Below are 18,423 nucleotides of genomic sequence, written 5' to 3'. Positions count from 1 at the left end.
ATAATAAGCATTTGGTGTAAACAATATTTCATGTTAAAAAAATAAAAATGATAATAAAGCATTTCACTATTTGTGGTATTTCTAATAGAAATAAACGACAAAAACAGTTCATTGACAAAAAAATGTCAATTTCAACAGTATGACAGACTAGCCTACAATACATTGATATGAATTTCATTTACATCTTTACAGCTTATCAGTCTAACTGTAAATATATTGTTGAGAGGCAAAGGGAAATTTGAATTCTTAATTACTGTACTTTGGTCCACCACTGCATCAATACAAATTCATAAGGATGTAAAAAAGAAAATCACCTGTAATAACTCACACATTATCAATCCACTCTGGACCAGGCATCAAGCAAGTTGAACTAAACCACTACACACAAAGGGTAGCGTTAAATGTGGAAACCAATCAAACTGTCAAAAACACATGGACCCAGTTTTCATATGAAAACCCCAGAAGTGTGGAGTCATTCCCCTTACAACTATGGCCAGGAGTTTTTTACTGGTCTGATCACGTCGTGAGGAAAAACTCCTGGCCCTGCGAATCATTGCGCCAGGTGGAGTAGTGTGAAGTTGCCTCTAGAAGCTGATCTTGGGTCCGTTTAGGATTTTTTTTCACTAATGGTTAAGGTTAGGATTGGGGGAGAGGAATCTGATCCTAGATCTGTACCTAGGAGAGTGTTGAAGAGGAGGTGCCTCTTCATGTGTCCGAACTTTTTGAAGCACTTCCCGCAGTAGACCCATAGAAACGGGTCCCCTCCGGCGTGCACCCTCTCGTGCATCTTCAGCTGTTGGCTGAGGGATAAGTGCTTGGAGCAGTGGCTGCACCGGAGCTGACTCTTGGCCGAGCAAGACGTTGGCTGTTGCGGCTGATTTTTAATGCCCTTCGATTAAGAAGTGGAGCCTCTTGTAGACAATCGCGAAGGGGGCTAGCTTACTTCTTTGGGGAACCTGGCGGAGAGTAACCCTTGGGGATGAAAAGCTGTTTCGGGTGGACAGTCCGTTGAAATCTGGCAACTTCAACCTCGATCCTACAGTTCTCCCTTGCTCTTCGTTGTGAGTGTCAGGGGGACACTTCTCGGTCTGTCCAGACTCTATTGCCCCTCCGTGTCCCCATGTTCGACAGTAGATTTGGCCTGAAAAGAGGAGGGAGGAATTAAGTTGACAGGCATGAGCTCTACAAAGATTTCAAACAAATACAAGTCTATTATAACTCAGCTATGGCTAGGCTATATTATTGATCCAATGTATTTAATTAAGTTGTTAATTTACTGACTCAACTCATGGACACAGAACATCTAAATCTTCTCTGTCCTCAAAACATATACAACGAATATTGGACTGCATTAATTTCCTGTACTTTTTAAAGGAAAATGTATTTTCCTTCGAACTGCATGATTTCATTTGGAAGCAATGTGATAATATATATAGATAGGGTCAATATATATTTAGGGTCAATCTACAGTATTTAGGGTCAATCTATATAGGGTTAATCTATTTAGGGGCAAAATATACAGTACCAGTCAAAAGTTTGGACACACCTACTCATTCAAGGGTTTTTGTTTATTTTTACTATTTTCTACATTGTAGAATAATAGTGAAGACATCAAAACTATGAAATAACACATATGGAACCATGTAGTAACCAAAAAAGTGTTAAACAAATCAAAATATATTTGAGATTTCAGATTCTTCAAAGTAGCCACCCTTTGCCTTGATGACAGCTTTGCACTCTTGGCATTCTCTCAACCAGCTGCATGAGGTAGTCACCTGGAATGCATTTAAATTAACAGGTATGCCTTGTTAAAAGTTAATTTGTGGAATTTCTTTCCTTAATGCATTTGAGCCAATCAGTTGTGTTGTGACAAGGTAGGGGGGTATACAGAAGATAGCCCTATTTGGTAAAATACCAAGTCCATATTATGGCAAGAACAGCTCAAATAAGCAAAGAGAAACGACAGTCCATCATTACTTTAAGACATGAAGGTCAGTCAATACGGAATATTTCAAGAACTTTGAAAGTTTCTTCAAGCCCAGTTGCAAAAACCATCAAGCGCTATGATGAAACTGGCTCTCATGAGGACCGCCACAGGCAAGGAAGACCCAGAGTTACCTCTGCTGCAGAGGATAAGTTAATTAGAGTTACCAGCCTCAGAAATTGCAGCCCTAATAAACGCTTCACAGAGTTCAAGTCACAGACACATCTCAACATCAACTGTTCAGAGGAGACTGTGTGAATCAGGCCTTCATGGTCGAATTGCTGCAAAGAAACAACTACAAAAGGACACCAATAAGAAGAAGAGACTTGCTTGGGCCAAGAAACACGAGCAATGGACATTAGACCGGTGGAAATCTGTCCTTTGGTCTGATGAGTCCAAATGTGAGATTTTTGGTTCCAACAGCCGTGTCTTTGTGAGACGCAGAGTAGGTGAACGGATGATCTCCGCATGTGTATTTCCCACCGTAAAGCATGGAGGAGGAGGTGTTATGGTGTGGGGGTGCTTTGCTGGTGAGACTGTCTGTGATTTATTTAGAATTCATGGCACACTTAACCAGCATGGCTACCACAACATTCTGCAGCGATACGCCAACCCATCTGGTTTGCGCTTAGTGGGACTATCATTTGTTTTTCAACAGGACAATGACCCAACACACCTCTAGGCTGTGTAAGGGCTATTTAACCAAGAAAGAGAGAGATGGAGTGCTGCATCAGATGACCTGGCCTCCACAATCACCCGACCTCAACCCAATTGAGATGGTTTGGGATGAGTTGGACCGCAGATTGAAGGAAAAGCAGCCAACAAGTGCTCAGGATACGTGGGAACTCCTTCAAGACTGTTGGAAAAGCATTCCAGGTGAAGCTGGTTGAGAGAATGCCAAGAGTGTGCAAAGCTGTCATCAAGGCAAAGGGTTGACTGGTACTGGATATGTAGGGCCAATACACAGGTAACTGAGAAAATAAAGGAACCACCAACATAAAGTGTCTTAATAGGGTGTTGGGCTACCACGAACCAAAATAGCTTCAATGCACCTTGGTATAGATTCTACATGTGTCTGGAACTCTACTGGAGGGATTCAACACTATTCTTCCACGATAAATTACATCATTTGGTGTTTTGGTGGTGGAAAACGCTCTCTCAGGTACCGCTTCAGAATCTCCCATAAGTGTTCAATTGGGTTGAGATCTGGTGATGCTCATCAAACCATTCAGTGACCACTTGTGCCCTGTGGATGGTGGCATTATCATCCTATGGTGGCATAGCCATGGTAGCCAAAATAATGGCCTGCCCAGCATTATTATACTTAATTAACTCAGGAAATACACCTGTGTGGAAGCACCTGCTTTCAATACACTTTGTATCCCTCATTTACTCAAGTGTTTCCATTATTTGGGCAGTTACCTGTATATTTAGGGTCAATCTCTATAAGGTCAAGAAGCACAATGGAATTATTTGAAAAATATTATTTATTGATGGAATTATAGGAATGAATAAACAAACAGCAATAGCCATTGGTCAAATTGGTACAAAAGAACAGACAGTTTTTCACTCTCACAGTACAATGTCAGTATCTGTTAATAAGTCCCCTGATATGTCATGCCAAAATAAGTCCTGCACGCAGTATTATTAATATAATAATATAATATAATATGCCATTTAGCAGACGCTTTTATCCAAAGCGACTTACAGTCATGCGTGCATACATTTTTGTGTATGGGTGGTCCCGGGGATCGAACCCACTACCTTGGCGTTACAAGCGCCGTGCTCTACCAGCTGAGCTACAGAGGACCACTTATTAGGGACTTCTTATTAGAAGAACACAACCATTATCAACCTTAACAGTCAATGTGAGTGATGCTGTTGGCCTTGAAGGAGACAAAAAAACTTAAGTCTTTGTAGAAAATGTAAATATGAACCACGTTGTATTGTAGATGTATGAGACCAAGGCAAACATCCTGCAGACATATGACTACATTAGAACAAATTACGTTTGAACTGATGATATTGCTATAACAGCTTTTTTTCATAGGAATCTCTTGCTTCTGTGTCAGTTGTCAATGATGAAGCTTCTGATGTCTTTTCAGATTGCCGGAATGGGAGAACCTGCGCCCGCACTGTGCACAACTGAAGGGCTTCTCCCCGGTGTGTACATTCTGGTGCACTTGGAGCTTGCTGGGGGACACAAAGCTCTTCTCACACAAGGTGCAGGCGTATCCCCGCTTTCTGGTGTGGATGACCATGTGCTGCCGCAAGTCGCTCTCGTGGACAAATGTCTTATGGCAGCTTGGGCAACCGTACGGTTGTTCTACGGTGCCAAGTCTAACGTCTGTTGCGAGAATACTCAAGTGAGAGGAAGCTGTGGCACTTGGTCTAAAATGGCCGACAGGAAGTGAGGAATGAGCTGGTTGTTGAGTTCCTCTTCCTGGTATTTCAGTGTGTGTATGGAGGCTTGCCAACGAGTGCCAACTAAAGTTGTTGGCCTCACCTGCATTTCCTGTGCCAAAATGCGTGCCTGTATTTTTCTCTGTGTGCCGGAGGCTGGGTGAAACCAATTGCGTCGTGGCTCTCATCGAATCGGGGTGTACGGGGTGAATCGATGGTGCGTTCCCCTCAAACACTCCCACTCCCTGCCTATTTCCTGTCCCATTGACCTGTGGTGTAGTAGCTGTTCCCACCTGACCCCACTCAAAATCTCTATCTACCTGCTGCCCACTGGATACAGAGTCAATCACTATCACATGTTCTGATGAGGAATGGAACCTGTGGTTTTCTAACCCTACACTTCTCATTTCTATGGCAGAGCTAGTCTGTGTTTCTGGGCCCACTGGGCCACTCCCTAGGTCCATTACTTTAGTATGAGCAGCAGAGGCACCATCATCAGTCACTACTACCTCTCTCAACACCTGGTTTAAAGAATCTCTTAGAAGATTGAAGCCCCCATTCATGTCCCACTTTATGTCCAGACTCTGTCTCTCTGCTCTGGGTTCAAATCCTGTGTGCTGCTGGGCTCCCTGGTTCACATTCCCTGTTTCTGATTGGAGGAGGACGGCGTCAGATCCACTGACCTCCATAGCGGTGTTGTTGTAGTTGTTGCCTCTGGGGCCACTTGACTGGAAGGCGGGGTCCTCTGTGGTGGCTGCAGCCGGTTGGGTGGTTAGCTCTCTGCTGCCCTCCACTGTTCTGGCTGGGTGGCTGGACCTAGAGTCCTGGTCATCTGCTTCTCCCTCCACCTTGATGATCAGCAGGTCTGGTTCTCCTGACTGCTGATGGGGTTAAGTGGGAGAGATGAGTGAGTGAGACAGAGCATACACTATCTACTGAATGGAGATATGGACATTACATTTGATTTAGTGAAATGTATGGCCTGCACAGAGCCCTGACCTCAACCCCATCGAACACCTTTGGGATGAATTGGAACGCCGACTGCGAGCCAGGCCTAATCGCCCAAAATCAGTGCCCGACCTCACTAATGCTCTTGTGGCTGAATGGAAGCAAGTCCCCGCAGCAATGTTCCAACATCTAGTGGAAAGCCTTCCCAGAAGAGTGGAGGCTGTTATAGCAGCAAAGGGGGGACCAACTCCATATTAATGCCCATGATTTTGGAATGAGATGCTCGACAAGATACTTTTGTTTATGTAGTGTATATTAAAAGACTGTGTTTTCATTAATTTGATTACATACTCTTGAATCCCATTCAAAAACAGAAAGTGACATGATCCAGGAAGTAGGCAGGACTTTCGAGTCACATGCGATGAATACAACGGGTGTAGATTTTGGAGTCTATTCAATCAGATCCGCTTTAGCCGACATCCACATAGCGGTTATTTTGGCGTGTTGGAGGTGAAACTGCGTTAGAGCTGTCAAATTCTCAACCGGCTCCTGGCATTATACCTAAAGCGGACATCGCCATTGGCTGAACGGAGTCGCATTAAGAGAAATCCCATGCAGCCTTGTTAAATTGGAACACTGGAATGTGATATGTAATCTACACCTCTATTAGGATGATAGAAATCCTCATTATTTTGTTTAATGATTTTTCAATTTGAGCGTAATTATTTCTAAATAGCCTACACTTTCATGTTCTGAACTTCTAACGCGAGTGGGGCGGGTGTGGCTTTGTGACAATGATAGCAAGACCAGCTGCTCACCGATTTGATGGCTCCAACTTAGTTCCACCTCGAACACAGCCAAAACACCTGCTATGCGGCTGTCTGCTATCGCAGGTTAAAGCTTGATCTGGTTAGAGCCAGTTGGCGCTGTTCTGTGAAGGGAGTAGTACACAGCGTTGTACGAGATCTTCAGTTTATTGGCAATTTCTCGCATGGAATAGCCTTCATTTCTCAGAACAAGAATAGACTGACGAGTTTCAGAAGAAAATTATTTGTTTCTGGCCATTTTGAGCCTGTAATCGAACCCACAATTGCTGATGCTCCAGATACTCAACTAGTCTCAAGAAGGCCAGTTTTATTGCTTCTTTAATCAGCACAACAGTTTTCAGCTGTGCTAACATAATTGCAAAAGGGTTTTCTAATGATCAATTAGCCTTTTAAAATGATAAACTTGGATTAGCAAACACAACGTGCCATTGGAACACAGGACTGATGGTTGCTGATAATGGGCCTCTGTACGCCTATGTAGATATTCCATTAAAAAATCAGCCGTTTCCAGCAACAATAGCCATTTACAACATTAACAATGTCTACACTGTATTTCTGATCAATTTGATGTTATTTTAATGGACAAAAAAATTGCTTTTCTTTCAAAAATAAGGACATTTCTAAGTGACCCCAAACTTTTGAACGGTAGTGTATATATATATACTAATATATATATAAAAATAATAATAATAACAATAAAAATAGCGTATTGCTATAACCTAACTGACATAAAGCTTATCCATAGATTGTTTTCAATAGGAATCTCTTGCTTCTGTGTCTTTCTGTGTCTAGGGCTGGCACAATGACTGTATAACCGTGTAACCGATGGTTATGGATGAAGACCGTCATGAAAATTAAATTAACCATCATCGCATTTTAAAAAATGACAACATGTCGTTTTTTGGGGGGGGACGTACAGCTGACTGAAAACGGGACGGTCAGGCATTCGTGTGGTGGAGTCCGTTTCTGCAGTCAATCCACAGCCATTCACTGGCTGAAATCAGTTGATGATAGGACTTATACAAGTTGTAAATGCAACAAGTACTGATATTGTATAATATTTGAACACTCACAGCTTTCCAATAAAACAAACATTGAGACATTTATGGTCTGTTTAGATATATTTTAAAGGCTATTTATACAGAAAATGTGTATAAAACCAGTATAAATGTCACGGTTTCGGCCGAGGCTGCTCCTCTTCCTTGTTCGGGCAGGCTTCGGCGGTCGTCGTCTCCGGAGTACTAGCTGCCACCGTTCTATGTTTCATGTTCATTTGGTTTTGTCTGTTCATAACACCTGTCCCTTATTTGTGTCTTAATTGTTTCCCTATTTAGTTTCGTGTGTTTGGGTCAGGTGTTATGCGTGATTGTTTTGTTGTCAGCTGTTGCTCGATATATTTGAGTCTCTCGTATGTGTTACGAGAGTTCGCACTGCGTGCGCTTTTTCTTGTTTTCTCCGCACAGTGTTTTGTGCGTAATCTGTTTGCGCCACCCGGTTGGGTTGACGTTTATGGTCGTGTCAGACTTGACTAAAGTTCTGTTAAAGTCCTCCTGGTTTCCTGCGCTTGATTCCTTCCTCATCTACACACACCACTCTGACAGAATCACGCATCATATCCATGGAATCAGCAGGAGCGACCGCGCCGACAGCCGAGATGGCTGAACGTCTTCGTGGCCAGGAGGACCGCATCAACCAGGTCTGTCATGCCCTGGAGGGGGTGATGAATACACTGCACCGATGGGAGACCAGCGGGGTTCCCACACCTCCACGAACCGAACCAGCCCCATCGGTCAGCCCTCCTGTCTCATCTCCGGAACCTAGTGGGATTCGGCTCTCGCTCCCGAGGGCGTACGACGGCTCCACTGCCGGGTGTCAAGGGTTCCTGCTGCAGGTGGAGCTCTACCTCGCCACCGTACACCCGGCGCCCTCGGGACACGAGAGCGTCTCAGCCCTCATCTCCTGTCTCACCGGCAAGGCGTTGGAGTGGGCCAACGCCGAGTGGAGGAGAATGGACGCCGCTACCACGAACTATGCGGAGTTCTCCCGCCGCTTCCGTGCTGTGTTCGACCATCCACCAGAGGGGAAGGCGGCGGGGGAGCGTCTATTCTACCTCCGACAGGGGATGAGGAGCGCCCAGGACTTTGCCTTGGAGTTTCGGACCCTAGCGGCTGATGCAGGGTGGAATGAGCGGGCCCATATCGACCATTTCCGCTGCAGCCTCCGGGAGGACGTCCAGCGAGAGTTGGCGTGCAGGGACACGTCGTTGACTTTCGACCAGCTTGTCGACATGGCCATCCGGCTGGATACCCTGCTCGCCACCCGTGGACGTTCCGGGAGGGGGTTGCCCATTCCACTCTCCAGCACCTCCGAGCCGAGCCCTATGGAGCTCGGAGGTGCTGGCGCTAGGGAACGGAGGAGGAGGAGCCCGAGGGGACCCGGCCCTTGCACCAACTGTGGTCGTGGAGGGCACACCGCGGCTAGGTGTTGGGGCGGGTCCTCCAGGGAGGTAGAAGGCAGGTCACGCATTGGGGGGTCCACCCAGGTGAGTAGGCGCCCTGCTTACCCAGAGCTTTCTGTCGTGCACCTAACCTTGCCTGTTTGCTTCCCACAGGTTGCACCTCGTTCCCAGCATAAGGCGCTGGTAGATTCAGGCGCAGCTGGGAATTTTATAGATCGCCAGTTCTGTATAGAGTTAGGGATTCCCCTCCTTCCTGTGGATAAGCCTTTCCCCGTCCATGCCCTAGATAGCCGTCCGTTAGGGTCTGGGTTGATTAGGGAGGTCACAGCACCCCTTCAGATGATGGCGCAGGAAGGTCATGAGGAGAGAATTCAGCTCTATCTGATTGACTCTCCTGCGTATCCGGTAGTGCTGGGTCTTCCCTGGTTGATGACTCATGACCCTATTATTAAGTGGCGAGAGAAAGCTCTTAAAGGGTGGTCTGCTCAATGTGAGGGGCGGTGTCTGGGTGTTTCCATAGGGGCGACCTCGGTGGAGAGTCCGAATCTAATGCCAGCACTGCAGATTCCCCCCGAGTATGAGGATTTGGCACTGGCGTTCAGTAAGACTCGGGCGGCGCAGCTGCCTCCTCATAGGCGGGGGGATTGTGCGATAGATCTCCAGTCAGGAGCAGCTCTCCCGCGGAGCCATGTGTATCCCTTGTCTCAAGAGGAGAGAAAGGCTATGGAGACGTACATCTCTGAGTCTCTTAGACAGGGATACATACGGCCCTCCGTTTCACCCGCTTCCTCAAGTTTCTTTTTTGTAAAGAAAAAGGATGGAGGTCTGCGCCCGTGTATTGATTACCGCGGTCTCAATCAGATCACAGTGAAGTACAGCTATCCACTTCCTCTGATTGCGACTATGACGGAGTCACTGCACGGTGCGCAGTTCTTTACAAAATTGGATCTTAGGAGCGCATATAACTTGGTGCGCATTAGAGAGGGCGATGAATGGAAGACAGCGTTTAGCACGACTTCCGGACACTACGAGTATCTAGTCATGCCATATGGGTTGATGAATGCTCCCTCAGTCTTCCAATCCTTCGTCGATGAGATTTTCCGGGACATGCAGGGACAGGGAGTAGTGGTGTACATCGACGACATTCTGGTGTATAGCCCTACCCGTGCTGAGCATGTAGCCCTGGTGCGCCGAGTATTGAGGAGACTGTTGGAGCATGACCTATATGTCAAGGCAGAGAAATGTCTGTTTTTCCAGAAGTCGGTCTCCTTTCTGGGTTACCAGTTGTCTGCGTCAGGGGTGAAGATGGAGGTAGACCGGGTGTCAGCTGTGCGTAATTGGCAGACCCCAACCACTGTGAAGGAGGTGCAACGGTTCTTGGGTTTTGCGAATTATTACCGGAGGTTTATCCGGGGTTTTGGACAGGTGGCAGCTCCCATAACGTCTCTGTTAAAGGGAGGTCCGGTGCGCTTGCGGTGGTCAGCTGAGGCGGACAGGGCTTTTGGGAGACTGAAGGACCTGTTTACCTCGGCGCCGGTGTTGGCGCATCCGGATCCCTCTTTACCGTTCCAAGTAGAGGTGGACGCGTCAGAGGCCGGGATAGGGGCCGTTCTTTCCCAGCGTTCTGGCACTCCACCTAAACTCCGTCCCTGTGCGTTTTACAGTAAGAAGCTCAGTCCGGCGGAGCGGAATTATGACGTAGGAGACAGGGAGCTGTTAGCCGTGGTACAGGCCCTAAAGGTGTGGCGGCATTGGCTCGAGGGGGCTCAACACCCTTTCCTCATTCTAACTGACCATCGTAACCTGGAGTACATCCGGGCAGCTAGGAGATTGAATCCTCGCCAGGCTCGCTGGACTATGTTTCTAGCCCGGTTTGTGTTTAAAATCACATACATCCCTGGGTCCCAGAACGGGAAGGCAGATGCTCTGTCTCGGCGATATGACACAGAGGAGAGGTCAGTTGAGTCCACGCCCATACTACCGGAGTCTTGTCTGGTTGCACCGGTGGTGTGGGAGGTTGATGGTGAGATCGAGCGGGCGTTACGCACCGACCCGAGTCCTCCACAGTGTCCTGTGGGTCGGACGTACGTTCCGCTCGAGGTACGCGATCGCCTCATTTGTTGGGCTCATACGTCCCCCTCCTCTGGCCATCCGGGTATCGGCCGGACAGTGCACTGCCTTAGCACGAAGTACTGGTGGCCAACGTTAGCTAGGGATGTGAGGATTTATGTCTCCTCCTGTTCGGTGTGTGCCCAGTGTAAGGCGCCCAGACATTTGCCCAGGGGTAAGTTACAACCCCTGCCTATTCCACAACGACCCTGGTCCCACCTCTCGGTGGATTTTGTCACCGACCTTCCCCCCTCACAGGGGAATACTACCATCCTGGTCGTTGTGGATCGGTTCTCTAAGGCCTGTCGTCTCCTTCCCATGCCGGGTCTACCCACTGCCCTACAGACCGCAGAGGCTCTGTTCACCCATGTCTTCCGGCATTACGGGGTACCCGAGGATATAGTGTCTGACCGAGGCCCCCAGTTCACCTCTAGAGTGTGGAGAGCATTTATGGAACGGTTGGGGGTTTCGGTAAGCCTTACCTCGGGTTACCACCCGGAGAGTAATGGGCAGGTTGAACGGGTCAACCAGGATGTGGGCAGGTTTCTGAGGTCATACTGTCAGGGCCGGCCGGAGGAGTGGGCGAGATATGTGCCCTGGGCCGAGATGGCACAGAACTCTCTTCGCCACTCCTCCACCCAACTAACCCCTTTTCAGTGTGTATTAGGGTACCAGCCGGTTCTGGCACCATGGCATGAGAGCCAGATCGAGGCCCCCGCTGTGGATGAGTGGGTGCGGCGCTCGGAGGAGACGTGGGACGCTGCACACGTCCATCTGCAGCGTGCCATACGTCGACAGAAGACGAGCGCCGACCTACACCGCAGTGAGGGGCCAGTATACACACCTGGAGATCGAGTCTGGCTCTCAACCAGAAACCTGCCCCTCCGCCTGCCCTGCCGGAAGCTGGGTCGGCGGTTTGTGGGGCCATTTAAAGTCCTGAGGAGATTGAACGAGGTGAGTTATAGGTTAGAACTACCTGTTGATTACAAAAATATTAACCCCTCGTTCCATGTGTCTCTCCTCAGGCCGGTGGTAGCTGGTCCACTCCAGGACTTTGAGATTGAGGAGACTCCTCCGCCCCCGTTGGACATCGAGGGGGCTCCGGCGTACACCGTGAGGTCCATCCTGGATTCTAGACGCCGGATGGGGGGTCTTCAATATCTCGTGGAGTGGGAGGGGTACGGTCCGGAGGAGCGGTGCTGGGTGCCAAGGAGGGACGTATTGGACCAGTCCCTACTGACCGATTTCCATCGGGGTCATCCTGCGCGCCCTGCTCCGCGTCGTCCGGGTCGTCCCCGAGCTCCGGGTCGGCGCACGGCTGGAGCCGCGCGTCAAGGGGGGGGTACTGTCACGGTTTCGGCCGAGGCTGCTCCTCTTCCTTGTTCGGGCAGGCTTCGGCGGTCGTCGTCTCCGGAGTACTAGCTGCCACCGTTCTATGTTTCATGTTCATTTGGTTTTGTCTGTTCATAACACCTGTCCCTTATTTGTGTCTTAATTGTTTCCCTATTTAGTTTCGTGTGTTTGGGTCAGGTGTTATGCGTGATTGTTTTGTTGTCAGCTGTTGCTCGATATATTTGAGTCTCTCGTATGTGTTACGAGAGTTCGCACTGCGTGCGCTTTTTCTTGTTTTCTCCGCACAGTGTTTTGTGCGTAATCTGTTTGCGCCACCCGGTTGGGTTGACGTTTATGGTCGTGTCAGACTTGACTAAAGTTCTGTTAAAGTCCTCCTGGTTTCCTGCGCTTGATTCCTTCCTCATCTACACACACCACTCTGACAATAAACTGTATTTATAATTATATGACTATATTTTAGGTTAACAATAATTATATTACACAAATCCTGATACATCACATGCCTTACTTTAATTGTTCTGCATAAATACAAGCAGGAAATACAGTACATGCAGTAAAGAGGTCAATGGAACTCGACCAAAACAATGGGAATGCCATGGAAACGCGTGAGCGGAAAATGCATTGGGGGAAAGATTCCGAATCTCCTCATTGGCCCCAGCTAAATTAGCCTACCTTTAGCCTACTGTTTATGTATGTATTCCACACTATGTTGAGGTAAAAATCTGAGTATAATGCATGTATGGATGTCAACCCCAATATACAGTACCAGTCAAACATTTGGACACACCTACTCATTCAAGGGTTTTTCTGTATTTTTACTATTTTCTACATTGTAGAATAATAGTGAAGACATCAAAACTATGAAATAACACATATGGAATCATGTAGTAACCAAAAAAGTGTTAAACAAATCAAAATATTTTATATTTGAGATTCTTCAAATAGCCACCCTTTGCCTTGATGACAGCTTTGCACACTCTTGGCATTCTCTCAACCAGCTTCACCTGGAATGCTTTTCCAACAGTCTTGAAGGAGTTCCCACGTATGCTGAGCACTTGTTGGCTGCTTTTCCTTCAATCTGCGGTCCAACTCATCCCAAACCATCTCAATTGGGTTGAGGTCGGGTGATTGTGGAGGCCAGGTCATCTGATGCAGCACTCCATCACTCTCCTTCTTGGTCAAATAACCCTTACACAGCCTAGAGGTGTGTTGGGTCATTGTCCTGTTGAAAAACAAATGATAGTCCCACTAAGCGCAAACCAGATGGGATGGCGTATTGCTGTAGAATGTTGTGGTAGCCATGCTGGTTAAATGTGCCATGAATTCTAAATAAAACACAGACCGTGTCACCAGCAAAGCACCCCCCACACCACCTCCTCCATGCTTCACGGTGGGAACCACACGTGCGGAGATCATCCGTTCACCTACTCTGCGTCTCAAAAAGACACAGCGGTTGGAACCAAAAACCTCATCAAAGACTCATCAGACCAAAGGACAGATTTCCACCGGTCTAATGTCCATTGCTCGTGTTTCTTGGCCCAAGCAAGTCTCTTCTTCTTATTGGTGTCCTTTAATAGTGGTTTCTTTGCAGCAATTCGACCATGAAGGCCTGATTCACGCAGTCTCCTCTGAACAGTTGATGTTGAGATGTGTCTGTTACTTGAACTCTGTGAAGCATTTATTAGGGCTGCAATTTCTGAGGCTGGTAACTCTAATGATCTTTGGGTCTTCCTTTCCTGTGGCGGTCCTCATGAGAGCCAGTTTCATCATAGCGCTTGATGGTTTTTGCAACTGGGCTTGAAGAAACTTTAAAAGTTCTTAATGTTCCGTAATGACTGACCTTCATGTCTTAAAGTAATGATGGACTGTTGTTTCTCTTTGCTTATTTGAGCTGTTCTTGCCATAATATGGACTTGGTATTTTACCAAATAGGGCTATCTTCTGTATACCCCCCTACTTTGTCACAACACAACTGATTGGCTCAAATGCATTAAGAAGGAAAGAAATTCCACAAATTAACTTTTAACAAGGCACACCTGTTAATTTAAATGCATTCCAGGTGACTAACTCATGAAGCTGGTTGAGAGAATGCCAAGAGTGTGCAAAGCTGTCATCAAGGCAAAGGGTGGCTACTTTGAAGAATCTCAAATATAAAATATATTTTGATTTGTTTAACACTTTTTTGGTTACTCCATGATTCCATATGTGTCATTTCATAGTTTTGAAGTATTCACTATTATTCTACAATGTAAAAAATTGTAAAAATAAAGAAAAACCCTTAAATGAGTAGGTGTGTCTAAACTTTTGACTGGTACTGTATGTTCATGTTATCTTCATCAATCAACTGCATTACAGTTGAAAACGACTTTGACAACCACCAATGATTTCTCTATGCTAGCGATGCTAACAGCTTATACGAACGGGAGTTAGCATTTAGCAGTCACTTCTTCTAAACCTGAAAAGGGACAACTTCTAAAAGTTCTGCAGCAAAAACAGCCAAATATATCAAAATCGGACTTTAGTAACCACATTGTGGACATTTTACAATACATAAATAATGACGACTTTGTTAGATCAGATTTGTTGAACGTGCGCCAATCTGGCGTCCTTCTTCTATTCCCCACGGTCTGCGTTCCATTGACCTCTTTACCGCATCTATGCATCACCTCTGCCTTTACTACCATTCATTCCAATTAGACTGGTTTGGATTTCTCCCTGACCACAATGGCTGCCATTTTCACTCCATTCTAGAACTTTGAGGGTTTATGACATAGCCCCTCTAGTCATTTAATAGGATCTCTATGGTTTCTGCTGTAACATGGACTCTCCAACATGATGAAACTTTGTTGCTCCTTGCTTAAACAAGTCAGGAGCAGAGGAGAAAATGTGCGTCCTTTGCTATTTCAACGGTTATAATGGTGACCGCGGTTATTGGGCTGATCAATTACCGTCATCCAAAACTCCATGACCATCACAGCCTTTGTCAGTTCTCAATGATGAAGCTTCTGATGTCTTTTCAGATTGCTGGAGTGGGAGAACCTGCGCCCGCACTGTGCACAACTGAAGGGCTTCTCCCCAGTGTGAACGTTCTGGTGCATTTGGAGATGGCTGGCGCACACAAATCTCTTCTCACACAAGGTGCAGGAGAACGCTCGCTTTCTGGTGTGGACAACAGTGTGCTGCCGCAAGTCACTCTCGTGGACAAACTTCTTATTGCAGCTCGGGCAACCATACGGTCGTTCTACGTTGCCAGGTCTAACGTCTGTGGCGAGATTACTAGAGTGAGAGGAAGTTGTGGCGCTTGGTCTAAAATGGCAGACAGGAAGTGAGGCATGAGCTGGTTGTTCAGCTCCTCTTCCTGGTATTTCAGAGTGTCTATGGAGGCTTGCCAACGAACACCAACTAGATTTGTTGGCATCACCTGCATTTCCTGTGTCAAGATGGGTGCCTGTATTTATCTCTGAGGGCCAGAAACGGGGTGAAACCAATTGCATAGTGTTGTCTCTCATCGATTCGGGCTGAATCATTGGTGTGTTTCTGTTAAACACTCCCACTCCCTGCTTATGTCCAGTCCCATTGACCTGTGGTGTAGTAGCTGTACCCACCTGACCCCACTCAAAATCTCTATCTACCTGCTGCCCACTGGATATAGAGTCAATCACTATCACATGTTCTGATGAGGAATGGAACCTGTGGTTTTCTAACCCTACACTTCTCATTTCTATGGCAGAGCTAGTCTGCATTTCTGGGCCCACTGGGCCACTCCCTAGGTCCATTACTTTAGTATGAGCAGCAGAGGCACCATCATCTTTTAGGAGATTGAGGCCCCTGTACACGTCACACTTTGTGTCCAAACTCTGTCTCTCTGCTCTGGGTTCAAATCCTGTGTACTGCTGTGGTCCCTGGTTCACATTCCCTGTTTCTGATTGGAGGAGGATGGCGTCAGAACCACTGACCTCCATAGCGGTGTTGTTGTAGTTGTTGTTGTTGCCTCTGGGGCCACTGGGCTGGAAGGCGGGGTCCTCTGTGGTGGCTGCAGCCGGTTGGGTGGTTAGCTCTCTGCTGCCCTCCACTGTTCTGGCTGGGTGGCTGGTCCTAGAGTCCTGGTCGTCTGCTACTCCCTCTTCCTTGATGATCAGCAGGTCTGGTTCCCCTTCCTCTGTCTCTGCTGACTGCTGATTGGGTTAAGTGGGAGAGATGAGTGAGTGAGACAGAGCATACACTATCTACTGAATGGAGATATGGACATGACATGGGATTTCCTCATCCCCAGGCGGAAGTGTCTGGTGTCCGAGACTAAAACAGACATAGGTCTGTGACTGACTGAAATCAGCTGTTAAAATTGGGCGTTACCTCATCACTTGTAGCATCCATATGCTTTGATGGAGAGACATCCTCTTGGTCCACGTCTATGGGCTGTCTGTCTCTTTGAATGCTGCTGTTCCCAAAACTCCTGTTGGAAAGTCTGGCTCTGCTTTGCCAAGTAGGTCCTGGAAATAAAGGGGGAGGTTAATTTGACCCCATCCATCAACGGTGTTTTACAAAGTACAAAGCAAGCATAATACGTTCATGATGTATGTTGTGTGTCAATAGAGCTAGAAGGATCGTAGCTGTGTTGACAGTACAAAGTAAGCATGATACATCCTGTATGGAATGTCAATAATACCGCTCAACCTGGTCTCAGCGCATTTCATATTATTCTGTATGTAAATCCAAGATACTTTTTAGTATGATATGTTATGTTTTGTATGGTATGTATTAATTTACCGATTTCGCACGATATATTACGAATTACAATTCATATTATATGTTACGAATTTGCTAAAAGTACAATATATTACATATTCGCAAAACGTACAATATGTTACAAATTTGCTAAACGTATGATATGTTACAAATTCTAGCTAGGTGGCTAAGGTTAGCTAGCTCGCTAATGTTAGCTAGGCTAGGGATTAGGGTTAAGTTTAGGAGTTAGGTTAAATGGTTAAGGTTAGGGGAATGGTTAGCTAAAAGGGTTAAGCTTAGACGAATGGTTAACCACCCTCCTTAAGTGACCATCTGTCTTATGTAACCATACCAAACGTAATATATCATACTATAAGGAGTAATTTGGTTTTACGTAACGAATAATACGAAATGATATGAGACCAGGTTGTACGACCAGGTTCTAACTGTATTGACATTACATACATCATGGACTATTATGCTTGCGTTGAACGTCGTAAAACAAAATTGATGGATGGGGTCAAATTAAAGATGAACGATTTAGGCTATGTGCACACTGTCAAATTCACCATCACCTGTCATTGCCTTCTCTCGATTGTTGTGTCTGTTCAGCAGGCGTATTCCATGGAAGCGATTGTGGACGGACCCCTCTGAAGACTTTGTTTTCTCCGCTCGTAACCTCGCGACCTGAAGTTCCATCAGTTTCATTTTCCTCCTGAGAAATTCGTTCTCCTTGTGGCTTTGGGAAATCTCCAGATGTACAACGGCATAGCCATCGTCAACAATTTTGCAGATTTCGGCTACAGCTGCGTTGGCTAGCACCTCCATGATTGAGGCTATCTGCCCCTGGAACTCGACCACGGAACCCGACATTGTCCCCCGACGCTTTTGGCCCCTTTTCAATTAAACAGTCTTTATGTTTTCTATGTTATGGTAATTTACAGTTATCTAGCTAGCTATTAAAATAAAGAGAATCATATCAGAAACTACACATCGCTAGCTAGCTTTGTTTTTAGCTGGTGAGATTATTTTTCCTTTTCCTAGTAATGTAATCATATGCTGAACTGTAGAGTTGAAAGTTGGACACCGCCACCTACTGTACAGGAGTGCTCCACAATAACAATGTTGTAGCTATGTAATAAACCAGGTGTTCTCTGGTGTAAACAATATTTCATAATTTTTAAAAAGCAATAACAACAGTATGACTGACATTAAATTGATATTAATTCCATCCATCACATCTCTATAATTTGCTTGTAGACATTTGAATTCTTAAATACTGTTCTTTGGTTTGCCACTGCACCAATACAAATTCATAAGGATGTTTAAAATCTTCACCTGTCATAATTTATACATTATCAATCCACTCAATCGCATTGGCTATTTATCATTCTATATTCAAATATTGTTTTTCTTTCTACTGTTACATTGTTCAGAGTTAGAAAGTGGTTACTTAAGAGTGCATTCTCAGTGTAGTGCTTCAGTTAGTTTTGAGGCTAGTATTAACCCTTAGTATACTCTTCGATTTACTTTATATTTATTGAAGGCATTTATGTATTCCTTTGAACGTCATGTTGTATGAAGATTGTGTATTTGTGTACTTGAACTAAATAGTA

At 46.1% G+C, this 18,423-nt stretch overlaps 1 protein-coding gene across 4 annotated transcripts; it reads right to left on the bottom strand.

Moving 5' to 3' along the window:
* Nucleotides 1-62: 62 nt before the first annotated feature.
* On the bottom strand, nt 63-18,259 carry LOC311110472 (uncharacterized protein). 4 transcript variants are annotated; one of them, XM_084189029.1, is made up of 5 exons: nt 17,383-18,258; nt 16,436-16,572; nt 16,039-16,257; nt 5,071-5,265; nt 63-1,141 (listed from the first exon to the last, which is right to left on the bottom strand). In XM_084189029.1, exons 1-5 carry the CDS (start codon nt 17,678-17,680, stop codon nt 1,100-1,102), a joined length of 891 nt encoding a protein of 296 aa, XP_084045155.1. In that variant the 5' UTR covers nt 17,681-18,258; the 3' UTR covers nt 63-1,099. The 4 variants fall into 4 exon arrangements, with proteins under 4 accessions (XP_084045155.1, XP_084045154.1, XP_084045152.1 ...); XM_084189028.1 differs by having other exon boundaries at nt 5,071-5,268; nt 17,383-18,257; XM_084189026.1 differs by lacking the exon at nt 63-1,141 and having other exon boundaries at nt 3,716-5,268; nt 17,383-18,259.
* Nucleotides 18,260-18,423: the final 164 nt, after the last annotated feature.

This window comes from Coregonus lavaretus, assembly GCF_964263955.1.
Source record: "Coregonus lavaretus genome assembly, contig: SUPER_35_unloc_6, whole genome shotgun sequence".
Classification (NCBI taxonomy): Eukaryota; Metazoa; Chordata; class Actinopteri; order Salmoniformes; family Salmonidae; genus Coregonus; species Coregonus lavaretus.
The sequence above is the reverse complement of the archived record's forward strand: the minus strand, read 5'-3'. Positions and strand labels throughout refer to the sequence as shown.

Excerpts from the sequence above, each read along its gene's own strand:
- LOC311110472 (XM_084189026.1), bottom strand. The coding sequence starts at position 17,680 with ATGTCGGGTTCCGTGGTCGAGTTCCAGGGGCAGATAGCCTCAATCATG. Across the intron at positions 16,258-16,435 it reads TGGATGCTACAAGTGATGAG|CAGTCAGCAGAGACAGAGGA; the intron begins GTAACGCCCAAT and ends TAACCCAATCAG. Across the intron at positions 5,269-16,038 it reads ACAACAACACCGCTATGGAG|CAGTCAGGAGAACCAGACCT; the intron begins GTCAGTGGTTCT and ends TAACCCCATCAG.